At 33.0% G+C, this 13,924-nt stretch overlaps 1 protein-coding gene across 2 annotated transcripts in view; it reads right to left on the bottom strand.

Annotated features, from left to right (window-relative positions):
- CEP290 (centrosomal protein 290) overlaps positions 1-13,924 on the bottom strand; it is an 81,125-nt gene that overhangs the window by 59,050 nt on the left and 8,151 nt on the right. For both annotated transcript variants that reach the window (XM_026499938.4, XM_057316263.1), the window contains exons 7-16: positions 12,781-12,834; positions 11,901-12,053; positions 11,335-11,517; positions 10,601-10,690; positions 8,514-8,636; positions 7,296-7,419; positions 4,078-4,250; positions 2,595-2,757; positions 784-884; positions 626-713 (exon numbers count right to left, since the gene is read on the bottom strand). In XM_026499938.4, the coding sequence (XP_026355723.2) occupies positions 626-713; positions 784-884; positions 2,595-2,757; positions 4,078-4,250; positions 7,296-7,419; positions 8,514-8,636; positions 10,601-10,690; positions 11,335-11,517; positions 11,901-12,053; positions 12,781-12,834 (1,252 nt within the window). The remainder of the gene's footprint in view (positions 1-625; positions 714-783; positions 885-2,594; positions 2,758-4,077; positions 4,251-7,295; positions 7,420-8,513; positions 8,637-10,600; positions 10,691-11,334; positions 11,518-11,900; positions 12,054-12,780; positions 12,835-13,924) is intronic.

Below are 13,924 nucleotides of genomic sequence, written 5' to 3'. Positions count from 1 at the left end.
AGACACCGTGATGATAAAAAAATCAAGATAAACACACCAAAAACAAAACAAAACAACAAACAAGAAATCGTCCATTACTCAAATACTTGTGGACTTGGGTGAGGTTAAAAAAAAATTCCTTCTCTATGGTCTTCTTAGAAAAAGGCACTACAATTGTTATCATAAAACTTAAAACTGTTCTCTTGATATCAAATAAGATAAACAGTTAATTTTTATTCAATAAAACATTACTTTCACTTAATAAAGAATAATGTACACAGTTTTCAAAGTACTGCTCTTAAGGAAGATATTAACAGCAGCATATATTAATATAGAAATTGCTATTATCATTATTGATCACAACATATTGGGATTGTGTGGGAATTAATAGACTATACTGTAAAGTTTTCAAAAGTAGGTTATTCTGAAATTTTGATCAATTATTTTATTGTATGTTTTTCTGTTTTTACCTGTTTCAGATTTAGGACAGAAACCAATGACAGTTAAATACTCTTCATCAAGCCATTATTTCATTTATTAAACTTGCAGCAGAACCATGATAATATATATAAGATACAGAAAATTTCAGCTCCAGACAATTAATTTTCCAATGATTCTTTTAAGGATTTGGAATAACTGCATATACCTGAAGTTGCAGCTCTTTTTCCTCTTTCTTGAGCCATTTGGCGAATTTTTTTTTTCAGATCAAGTCGTTCTTCCTCTAGACTTTCGATCTATAAAGTACAAATTATTAGTATTTCTTTTGGTTCAACCAGAAAATAATTAATTGACTATCACACTTGCCTCTTTCAAAAGAATCTGGTTTTCAGCTCTGTACTGCTGCTGTTTTAAGCTTTTGCTATTTCTAAATTCAGTTAAATCAATCATTGTCTTCGGTTCAAGGCCTAAAATAGAAAACAATATAATTAAAAACTTATCAACATTCAAATGAGCTATAAAAACTTCATCAAGCAATTGGTTACATCAATTCATTATCATCAAGCAAATGGTTACAATTTATTTAGCCAGTATCGTTAAGAATGGTGTATTTTTGTGCAAGAATTTCCAGATATTTAAAATATAACCTTACAGGTCAACATTTTATCACAATTATTAATGGAAATCCTAACAAAATATATCAGGATCTGTCTTCTTCTCCATGTTAGATCATCATGAAAGTGCTAGAATGTATTAATTCAAAACAGAAGCTGTGGAATAAAACAGACTTGTACTCAATTCCCACTTTTAATTATTAACTAAGTGGAAGGAAAAATACTGCACTTCTTCATTTTTTTTGGCTTATTGTCAAGGGTTTAAAAAATTAACCCATATAAGGTACTTAGTCCAATGCCTGGCACATAGTAGTCATTATTAATATCAATACCAATTATATTACCACATGAGTCTGATGCCCCTATTGTTCCTGTCTCCTAACTTCCTATTACTAAGTAGATATGAAGATTGTCTTAAGTAAGTATAAGACAAGATTTGGAGGTTTTAAAATACGCAAGGGGCAACTGGGTAGCTCAGTCAATTAAGCATCTGTCTTCAATTCAAGTCATCTCAGGGTCCTGGGATCGAGCCCCATATCAGGCTTGCTGCTCAGCAGGGAGTCTGCTTCTCCCTCTGCCCCTCCCACTGCTGGTGTGTGCTCTTTCTCTCTCTCTCTCTCTCTCTCTCTCTCAAATAAATTTAAAAAATCTTTAAAAATAAAATACAGAAAAATCTGGTGTTTGTGACAGCTATCTAATTGGCTCAGTCATCTTTAGCAACTTCCAATTTGAAGTCCACTGTGATCCAGTAGGTCAAGTTGATCAGAAGGCTAACTTGGAGTACTGGCATGATTCTGAGTCCTACTTAGATACATTTTCATAAATAAATCATCTTCATAAAATATTTATTTTTCCTTCCTCTAAAGAACAGTTTTCACAGGTGATCATTTTAACTCTAAGAAAGCATTAACTGGTATTTACCAAGTATAATGAAATCAATATTTAGATTTTTATTTTCACTTCAAAGTAGCAATTTAGATTGGACTGTCATAATTTAACATTTAAACTAGTAATACTCACTAAATGAACTATTTATTGAAATCAATATATAAACTCTCAAGCTATATTTACTAAGTACTTCTTAGAATCAATAGTAACCTTAAAATACTCAACCAAAGTTAAATTAAGCAGCATAAATCACAAAAGTACTTAACCAGTACTTCTATATGTCCTCATGAATTCATCTGAATGAGAGTACTTTGCAAACCAAATGGGTCATACAGACCCTACCTTTGTTGACAAAAAGAAAGGGGTGGTTAACTTCTAATATGTGGTATTAGTTTAGTAGACTTTCAGTTTTTAAACAAGCAATTATTACTTGAAGAGAAGCCAGACTGAATAAAGCAGTGCTCTAGGCCAGCCCACCCTCCATCCCAACCCCATTAAATCCCTACTCCCACTTCAATCAGAGTAGCTCCACTTTTGTTTTAAATATTTTTATAGAAGGGTTTATCTGGGGGGAGCACACTCAAATGTTTAAAAATAATAATACACAAACAAAAAGAAAAATAAAAAAATGACAGTTAGGATTGATCAAACTATGGATCTTAAAAGATGACTTACCCACACGCTCCCTAAGTGCCTCATTTTCGTCAAGGAAATCATTGATCTTCAACTCAAGTTTATTGATTTCCTTTGTCAATACTTCAATCTCTTGATCTCTTATTTTAATTTGGTTTTTACAATTCTTTATTTCAATAACAGCATCTTCTAAACCATATATTCCCTGAAAAATATCCAATCTAATTTAAATACACTGTGGCTTATTTGAATAAATTATCAAATTTATGAATTTATTTTCTTATTAAGTCTGAGGGGAAGTACACATATATGTAAGATTTATGTCATGAAACTGTGTTTTTTGTGCTTTTAAAAAACAAATCCAGTAATATGATGGAAAATGGAACAGTTGAAACTTCCCAGTATAACATCCTAATGACGAAGTAACTCAGAGAGTGACATACAAAACCTTTAACAAGGGGGGACTGGGTGGCTCAGTCAGTTAAGCATCCGACTCTTGGTATCAGCTCAGGTCTGATCTGAGGATTGTGAGACAGAGCCCAGAGGTGGATTCCACGCCGGGCGTGGAGCCTACTTAAGATTCTCTCTCTCTCCCTCTCCCCCACAACCACCCTGCTCATGCTTTCCAAAAAAATAAAAAATATATATATAATAAATATATAAATAATATATAATAAATATATAAATAAATAAATAAAAATAAAATTAGTAAATGTTGACTGTATATAAGACCATGCTAGATGATTCAGGGGGTATGAAGACAAATCAGATGTTCATGATGTCTCCAGGGAGCTTCTTACCACACCCCCCGCCAAAAACAAACAAACACTGAAAATATAGGATAAGAATAATAAGAGTGAATCAGTGATACCATTAGAATATATAAGTCATTGTTGCCTGACTTAGTGGTAATCAGATTTAAAAATACAAACAGTACAAAGTAAGTACTGTGTGTTGGCACAGTAGGCAGTAAAACTGTCCCTGAAATAACTTCCAGCAAATAAACCAGTGCTGTCACATCTATAATGGTGGCACAATGACACAGATTACAAAGAAACTAAACTTGCTGTCTCACCAAAGCTGATTATCTGGGCAAAATGTTTTTTGTTTTTTTTTTAAAGATTTTATTTATTTATGTGACAGAGAGACAGCCAGCGAGAGAGGGAACACAAGCAGGGGGAGTGGGAGAGGAAGAAGCAGGCTCCCAGCGGAGGAGCCCGATGTGGGACTCGATCCCGGAACGCCAGGATCACGCCCTGAGCCGAAGGCAGCCGCCTAAGGACTGCGCTACCCAGGCGCCCCTGGGCAAAATGATTTGAATAAATGGTTAGAAAAAAATTCTCCGGCTGAAAAGTAAATGCTGCTCAAAAGTTTGAATAGGGCAGTACAAACCAACCAAGATAACCTTTATCATAAAACACTTCTGGAATGTTTTTGAAGGTACACAGTAAATGGCACAGAACAGTCTACCTGTGAGTGGCAAGAATAATCTAAGCTCCTTGACTGAGGAGATAAAAATACATACCGATTCATAATCTTTTAATCGCTTTAGAATCTCAACTAGTTCTTTATCCTTTTCCCTAGCATCAGCCTCAGCCAGTTCAGCTGTTCTCTCAGCCGCTTTAGTTTTCTCTTCTAACATTTGTACCTTAGACTGAATTTTCATATAATGAGTCTGCTGAGAAAGGGTTGAAGCACCTAGAGAGTAAAAAAAAAAAAAAAAAAAAAAAAAAAATGAATTAATTGAATTGATTACTTATTCCTTTAAATCCTGGATTCCAATATGAGAAGCAGGAAAAGTGGTATGTCACTAAGAAAAGTCCCTTTATTATTATATTTTTATATTTGAAAAATAAAATTTGTTTTCATTTTATTGATAGGACAAGCTTAAAAAGTTCAATAAAATCTGAGCTGAATGGTTACAGATTACATAAGATTGCAAAACACTGCTTTACAAAGAATGATCATTGTGGTAAAAACTACTAGCTACCTGTTCCTAATGTTCAACCTTTGTCCAATGTAATAGAACAATGCAACTCTGGTTGGACACATGGCCATTTGAAATAAAGACTAAATTTCCAGTTAGACCCCAGCAGCTAGGTGTGGTCATGTGACCAATAAGCAGACAAGCCATGTGTGTATTTCAGGAAATGTTTTTAAAGGAGCGGAGTGAATCTTTTCTCTTTCCTCCCTCCTGCTAGCTGGAATACAGATATTAAGTCTGGAACTCAAACACTGAGAACATGAGTTGGATACTACGGGTTGAGATAGGCAGGGCAGCAAGTTACAGGATGCCTGATAACCCGATATTTGTGCAGGTATGACGCCAACCCCAAACTAGTCGCCTCAACTTTGTTTATATCATGGAAAAATACATTTCTAAACTGTTTAAACCAGTGCTACATTTGATTTTTTGTTGCTTGCAGCAATCATATTACATTCCCCTAGTCTGTTCACTCTTCCAGATGACCATTTTATACCTTCTCTTTTCTTCTGTCTCCTCAAACTTCTAACACATCTCCCCCTATCCTTTAAGAATCTTGCTTCCTTATTTACTGAGACTAGAAGCAATCAGTACAGAAGCTCTACCTGGTCTCACCATCAGGTCATCTCCACTGTCACCTGCATCTCTATCTACACGCTCCCCCTCCTTTCCTGTTACTACGGATGAATTCTTTGTGCTCCTAAGGCCAACTACCCCACTGGAACACTAGATGCCATCCCACTGCCTTCTCAAGGATATTGTTCCAGAAGTTCTCTCTCTCCTGCTTCATCAATGCATCAGTTTTCTTCTTTAATGGATCTTTCCTTTAACCTAGAAGCATGATTATTTCTTCCATTTTAAAGAGAAAAACACTTTTCCTCACGCCCCTTTCCCTTCGAGTTACTACTCCATTTTTCTCCTTCCCTTCACACAAACAGTCCTCAAAGGAGTCTCTAGATTGTTCTATGTCATCTCTTATCCATTTTCTCTTAAACCCAAACTGACCACTGCTAAATCCACTGGTTAATTTTCAAGGCTCGTCTTGATTTACCAGCAGCATTGAATACAGCTCTGAACATGGTTGCTTATTCTCTACTTTGATGACATTCCTCACGCGGTTTTCAGGACTCTACACATTCCTGATTTTCCTCCTATTTGCCTCCTTTGGCTGCTCCTTTTCATTTCCCCAGTCTCTAAAGTAAAAGCAAACCTGGGCTCACTCTTTGCATTTTTCTTCTTAACATTTGTTCCTCTGATGATCTCAGCCAGCTTCATGACTTCAACTACCATTTTTAGGCACATGGTTCCCAAATTTATAACTTTAGCCTAGACTGTTGTCCTAAACCTCAGACTTCTATATATATGAGTGCCTATTTAATACTTTCATTCAGATGTCTACTGAGCATCTCAAACTTAACATGTCCTGTTTAATTAAATACCTGATCATTTCTAAACTTCCTGGAAACACAGTCCTCCGCAGCGTTCAGAACAAAAGTCCTGATAACTATCTCACATCCTATATCTGACCTGTTAGCAAATTCCATTTCTATCACCTTCAAAATACATCCTGAACTGACTACAACTAATAACTCTACTGCTACCCCCATACTCTAAGCCACCAGCACCTCTCCAGATTATTCCAATAGTCTCATAACACGTTTGCCTGCTTCTGTCCTTACCACTCTTGTGATCTACTGCTGACACAGCCTAAGTCAAATTGTATCACTCCTGTCTTCAGAAACTTTCTTTGGTGCTTCCTCTCACGTAAAAGCCAAAGTCCTTACAGTGAACTGTTAAGACTCTATATGACATGGCCCCTGGTTACCTCTCTGATCTCATCACCTACTACTGCCCCACCTGCCCACTGTTCCAGCCACAAAGGCTTCTTCATTGTTCTTCAACACACTCTGTATACTCCTACTTCAATGCCTTTACACTTATTCCCATTGTTTAGGGACATCTGCATGGCTTACTACCTCACTTCCTAAAAGTGTTCAAGTATCTCCTCAGTGGGGCTTTTGCCTATCTAAATTACAACCGCACCTCCAACCAGCAGCACCATTATTTCACTTACACTTGCACGCACACGTGCACACACACGCACACACACACAAACTCAGTAGCTATTTCCCTTTGTGTCTTCCTTTCTTATCTTCTGCAATTATGTCAAATATGTCACGAACTTATCATGAATACCTTGCATTAATGTGTCCCAGTATAATTACAGTATGTAGTGCTGTGGAAATATAAGACCACTGATGTTTTAAGGGCTTATGTTCAGATGTATTAGGCAAGGTAGTATGTCCCAGGGTAGGGAGAATAAGATGAGACATTAAATTGGATAAAGTTCATGCACATGCTGATGAGTCAAATGACTTCTGAAAACTACCTGCAATGCTGCTACATTGATCCAAATTTTACTCTATTCTTTGTTCATTATTAAAAAGGGGATAAATAATTACAACCAATTATATCACCATTTTTCATTTCTTTCATATAACTAAATATGGTAATAAAGGTTAATGTAATTTTCATCGCGGAAAAATTACAGAAAATATCTCCACCACTTACAAATTTAAACACTAGTAATATATGTACTTAATAATATACTAGTTAATATATGTGAAGTCATTTTTAAAAGTGATAAAATTCAAAAAGAAAAATTGTACATCTATTGACATAATTTAATAAAAATAAAATATTTATAAAGTTGAATGGTACATAAAATAACTTTATACGCTTACTAAACATTCAAGTACCTTTGTTTCTTTGAAACTCATTTTTCAAATCTTCAATAATGAAAGTATTTTTCTCCATTTCTTTTGTATATTGTTCTACTTGCTCAGTGAGCATCTTAATTTGATTATCTCGTTCTTGTATACCCTACAAAATATTTTTGAATGTTACTTATAATTTCTTCATGGATATTAACATACATTTTAAAAGTAAGGAAGAAGGTAGTTCTTATGTTTCTTCAATAAGATTGTAGAATATATAATTTTGGGTCAAAACTATGTCTTTTACTACTTTGTATACCTCAACTGCACTACACAACGTTAGGTACACGGACGTCACTCTAATATTTACAGACAGATATAATGGCTAACATCCTGGCAAAGGGAATTCCACAACTCTAATATTTATGGCTTCTTCTGACTCCTTTCATGCTACCATTCCTCATGGTTTCATGCTACCATTCCACCATGGACACATGGTTACAAAATAGATTGATCAATATAAAGCAGACAGTCCAAAAATAAATTCAAACTCAACAAGCATGTCATATTAAAAATGAAACTGTATTTCAGTAGGAAAAAGATAAAATGTTCAATAAATAATGTTTGGACAACAGAGTAGGACTGTTGCATTCATAACTCACTCTCCATGCCAAAATTAATTATATACCCTTTAAACACTTAAATTTCCATCTTTTGCCCTGTCATACTTCATTCAAAATATCATCCCTTGCAATTGTTCTTATCCTCCAAATACTCCCCAAATTTCCCCTTTTCTTTTGGACTATGAACATAGAGCACAGATGATGGAAGTATAACTTCTACATGAATATATCTTACGAAAAATAAAATTTAATGTAATACGGTCAAATTATAACAACACTTTGAGCTTTTTTCACATTACACAGGATATTTTAGCACCAACATATAATAAACATTAATAAGAGTATTAAGACATTTTTAAGTTTCTAAAAGTTTTTAAGTTTCTTATTAAATAATTCCCAATCAAAACAGTATGTCTATTATCTGAATCAACGTAGAAAAAAAAAAAACACAAAATAATTCTATTCCTAACTCTAAACTCAATTCTAACACAAAATAATTCTATTCCTAACTCTAAACTTAATTCTAATTGTTTCTTGGGACTGTATTTCAAAAGATTTTATTATATACCCAATAGTGTAAGCCACTAGGTTAGACACATTGTCTACTTTAATAAACCAAATTTTGAGAAAGTTTTACCTGTTGTAGAGCCATAACATTACTTTTATCAGCATCAAGCTGGGCATTTTTCAATTTCTCCCTCAGGTTATGTAACATTTGCTGATATTCAATAATTTCATCATCTTTAGAAGACAAAATTAACTAGATATAAACAACATAGGATCTGTTACATAAGAGGAAAATTAATAAATCATTTTTCACTTATGGCAAATACTCTAGTATATACCATTAGCAGATATCAAGAAAATATAGGAAATAAAATTCACTTGGAAGTAAGTACCTGCAACTATTTGCATAATCACCGTTCCTTTTGGGTGTACAAACGTAAGTTCAAATAAGAAATTATTCAAAAATGTACAGTATAATTCTTGCTGTTTTAGAAATTCAATCTTTAAACAATCCCAAGCTTTCAAAACCCATTCCTAATTAAGAATTATAAATACCTTCATGCAACTACCAGGAAGTTTTGTACAATTAACTTTTTGGAGAAAACCTTAAAAGACTACTTAATGAAGGTGTCTTGTGTTCTTTGTTAGAAGAACCAAATACCAAAATCAACTTATAATTTATAAATTTATCACATATCCAATAAGATTTTTAAGAACTATTTCTAAAATTCATATTAAAAAACATGTTCGTGTCTAAAAACTGAAAAACGAACACGTTTTCAAATATTTAAGCATAATAACAACTAACACAAGGACACATGGTTAGAAAATAGTTTGATCAATATAAAGCAGACAGTCCAAAAATAAATTCAAACTCAACAAGCATGTCATATTAAAAATGAAACTGTATTTCAGTAGGAAAAAGATAAAATGTTCAATAAATAATGTTTGGACAACAGAGTAGGACTGTTGCATTCATAACTCACTCTCCATGCCAAAATTAATTATATATCCTTTAAACACTTAAATGTAAACGATGAAACTAGGAAGTGCTAAAAGAAAATAGAGAAAACAACTTTAAACTCAGAACCCTAATTATGAAACAAAGTTCAAAAATCACAAAAAAATAAACTACATAATACAAAAAAAGACCCACCCTTCATAGTGGAAAATACCATAAAGCCAAAGACAAGTGTCAAACTGCAGCTATGTATTTGGATATATATGACAACTTGTAGCAATTTAATCTATAGATTTGCAAAATAACAAATACATGAAGATATTCATTATAACATTGTTTCTAATAGCAAACATCAGAAACCTGCTAAATATCACATAATAGGATATCAATTAAATAAATAACATATTTGGTCTGCTGCCTGTTTTTGTCAAGTTTTACTGCAAAAGAGCCCTGCTCATTCCTTTATGTATGGTGATTGTCTGATTTCATGTTGTAACAGCAGAGTTTAGTTATACCAGAGACCAGATGGTCTAAAATATTTACTCTCTGCACTTCTTACAGAAAGTTTACTGACCCCTGATCGACTCTATAGGGCATCATTGCCACCGCTATGGCTTTTGTTTAAAATATGGGTTATCTGAACTTCCCAGATAACCAAATCCAAAGAGCCAACAAGATTTATTTGAACTCTGTTAGAAACAATGACTACAGAAGTGATAGCTTTTAAAATTAGATTTATTCAGAATTGCTTTAGGCTTTTTTCAAAATATACAGTCACCATAATCCTAGCTTCCGACACGGTAAGGACAGAGGATTTGGTTGGGATTGGGGGAGGACTAAGAAAGGTGTATTTTGAAAAAACTTTTCAGATGATCCTGAAAGGTCCCTTTCCTTACTCCCATTTCCACTGAAAACCAATAGTTTGGTCTGAAGGAAGGAGAGTTAGAAAAACTAAAATTAAATCAGAAACTATATATACGTTATACAAGGTAGCTATAAGCTATGTGAAAAAATTAAAATTTTACTTAGAATTATCTATTTTAGATGACAAGTTATGTTTTAGACTTAAACTACAAATAGGCTAGAGGACTACATAGGAGAGAGTGCTCAGTGCTATTCTACCAGGACATTTAATGCACTTTAAAAATTGCCTAATAAAAATGTCACTATCATAAGGCCTGTAAAGAAAACTAAGACTAAGAAATTGAAATCAAAAATACAAATGAAGAGCCCATTAGATCAATTGAAAAAAGCACCTTCCATTCTTCTACTTTTGCGTTGACAGCAGCCATGACTGGATCATCTTCTTCATTTTTTGCTTTTAGAAGATCTGTAAGCTCCTGCACCTAAAAGGCAACAATTATTTCAAGAATTGTTGCAAAACAGTGCAATATATACATATTTGTTATATATGCATATTTACACATACATTATACCTACACAGTATACATACTCATATACATATATACATATACATTATCAATGCATATTCATTATTGGAGCAGTTCTATAGTTAGAGGTGATATTTAATGGTTTCTGTAGCATTATAGATGTATAATTATTTGCCATTACTAGAGAATTATATTTTTGAGCATTATTCTATTTTTTACACTAGTTTAATACCATGTGAAAAATGAGCAATGTATTGCTTTTCTGATATTTATAGTATATTTATTACACAGTATAAAACTTAACTTCAGGTCCAAGGACTTCTAAGCATCTTTAGTAGAAAATCCCCATATTTATTAGTTTTCCAAGACTGCTGTCTACACATTCATTCAGGTATCCACTACAAGGTATGCATAAGAGCATTAGAGAAACACCTATGGACAAACGTATCAGCATGGCAACATATTACAGAGAAAGGTATATTACAGCTTAGGCCAAAAATTCATATCCTAGAAAGTTAAAGTACTTTTTAGTTTCACATAAATAGTAATGATATGATACGAAGTCTGCACAAGTGAATTAATCTAACAGCAATTCTTACTTGAAGCCGGTAATGATCATTTTCTTTTTTTAATTGGTCCATTATGTTATCTGTTTGATGGACTACAGCTTTCATCCTGTTATACTCATCAGTCATCTTTTCCATCTCCTGTACAGACTCTTCTAGATTTTTTCTCATTTCTTGATTCTGAACTTCAATTTTTTCATTAGCTTCTGTTAAGGTCTAATAAAGTTAAAGACACTATGGTTAACTTAAGAAACTGAAATTTAAACTAAATTAAAATTAAACAGAGTCATAAGTGCCTGCTGGAGAATAGAGAATTCTTTATGGATCTATGTTTGCAATTGCTTTTGACCAATTAAATCAAATTAAATATCAAACAAATTGCATCTAAAAAGCTTAGTTCTTAATGCCCAAGAGAGACATATAAAATGAATGAATTTGCAAGACTTATAACTTTAAAAATGCAATTTATTTCATGTTTCCAAATGCATAGCTGCAGATTTCTACTACAGAATTTAAATGTAGGGCCAAGTACTAGATTTACATTATAATAAAATTAAAGTTTTATAAGAATCATTGCCTTGAACCAAGTTCTATTTTACCTGAATTTCATCCAGATATTGAACAAGTTCATAGTTTTTTTTAGACAATTGTGATCGGTAGTCACTGTCTTCTCCTCTTCTTGATAAAAGTGTTTCTTTCTGGGAATCTATTTGTTTCTGATAGTCAATAATATCCTGACGAAGCTGCTCGTTCTGAAGGCAGACCAAATACAATATTCTATATTAAGAAACTATCCAGAGAAACAAAATTTCATCCTCTAAATAGTTGATCTCAAAGCGTATCTTTAAACTCCCAAAGTCTCACCACCCTTAAAGTCTCACCTTTTTCTTTAGACGTTTGTTCTCCAGAAAAGAACAGGAAAAAGATAATAAGATGTGAGAAAATCAATATATAATTAAAATTAAGAATCAGAAATTAAAACAAAAAAGAGAAATTTTAGGAGGAGATATTATTTTGGATAATCAAAGAAAGCAAGAATATTAATTATCAACCAAAACAAAGAATATTTTGGTTATGTTAAGAATCCTATAAGGATAAACAATGTACAAACATTATTTGGCTCAGAAGAACCAAATAATAGAGAACTTATATGAGAAACAAAAATGTTTAAAAGAATACTGGGTAAAACAAGAGAAGACAGAAATCCAGTTATTCAGTCAATTAGCAAAATAACAAAGAATGGCTTATGAAACAAAGCAAAATTTACCCACATAATGTAAGAGATGAATGTAGTACTTAGCGGCCTCAACTTTCAATTTATTTTCTATTTCCCTAAGACAAATTCATATCATAAATTCAGGCAGCTTAAAAGCACCAGTTACTTAGAAGATTCCAGTTCTGCTTAGAGTACAAATTTATGAAAACTTTTTAACAAGCAATTTTGTTGAACTACCACAACTACTAAAATTTTTTACCAACCTCTCTTCTTAATTTGCTGTTTTCATTTTCTGCTTCCTCATTTCGAAGAGCCAACTAAAATAGCAAAAAAAAATAAGGTTCAGCAGTAATTCAATATAAAATCACGTTTTCAGCTGATCAATTTAAATTTTAAATTCTCTCTAATGAAGAAGAGCATGATTTACTACTAAGGACTTCATGTTGATCAAAGACATGACTAATAAACCAAAATTTGTGAAAACTAAGGATTAGGAAAAACAAAACAGGTTGAGTTTAAAAGATTAAAAAAGAAACAAAAGCAAAAAACTAAAACCAAAACTCTAACCAAAGGATACAGAAACTAAACAAATTATCCTCCTCCTCAAAAAACCTAATGAGTAATTTTCTGTCCAAGATCTTCAGCATTTTGCAGTTACTCTATGTCAGAGCTACAATACTCTTTGCTCTGGTGAGCATTTAAATTACTTAGAAATATAAGGCAGCACAACATAATGGTTAAAAAGAAGTAATCTGAAATCAGACTGGCCCAGGTTTATATTCTTTGTCCGCCAATTTCTGGTAGAGTATGAATAAGTGATCTGCTATCTCTTAAACCTAATTTTCCCATCTCATAGGTCGATGTAAAAATTAAGTATGATGTATACGAAGTCTTTAGCACAATGCTCAGTGCATAAAATAAAAAATTATGGAGCATTTTCTTCTCCTCACATAAATGATTTCGTTTCTTTTGTTTCCCCAAACAGGCAAACACTATAACTATTATCAAAGATTTTTTCATCCATTGTCCAAACCCCATCCCTCTCATGGCCTTTCACTTTTTTGCTTTTCTCCCTCATTCAAGGACAAAGTAAAATCTCAGTGGTTTGCAATTAAAATATAGTTAAAAGTCTGTAATAAATAAGCGTATGCAGTATGTGATCCTTGATGGAACCTTAGATATTGGGTGGAGGGACTATGAAAGGCAGTATTAGGCCAATAGAAAAAAATACAATTATAGACTAGATATTAGATAAAAGTATTGAATATTAAATTTCCTGCATATGGTAATTATATAGTGGTTATGTTAGAGAATACTCCTCTTTTTTAGAGAGACATGCTGAAATATTTCAGTGTGCAGTATCGTGGTATCTGCAGTTAACTCTCAAATGGCTCAGCAAAGAGAAAG

The sequence above is a fragment of the Ursus arctos genome, unplaced genomic scaffold (assembly GCF_023065955.2).
Source record: "Ursus arctos isolate Adak ecotype North America unplaced genomic scaffold, UrsArc2.0 scaffold_21, whole genome shotgun sequence".
Classification (NCBI taxonomy): Eukaryota; Metazoa; Chordata; class Mammalia; order Carnivora; family Ursidae; genus Ursus; species Ursus arctos.
This window is presented reverse-complemented; position numbering and strand designations above follow the sequence as displayed.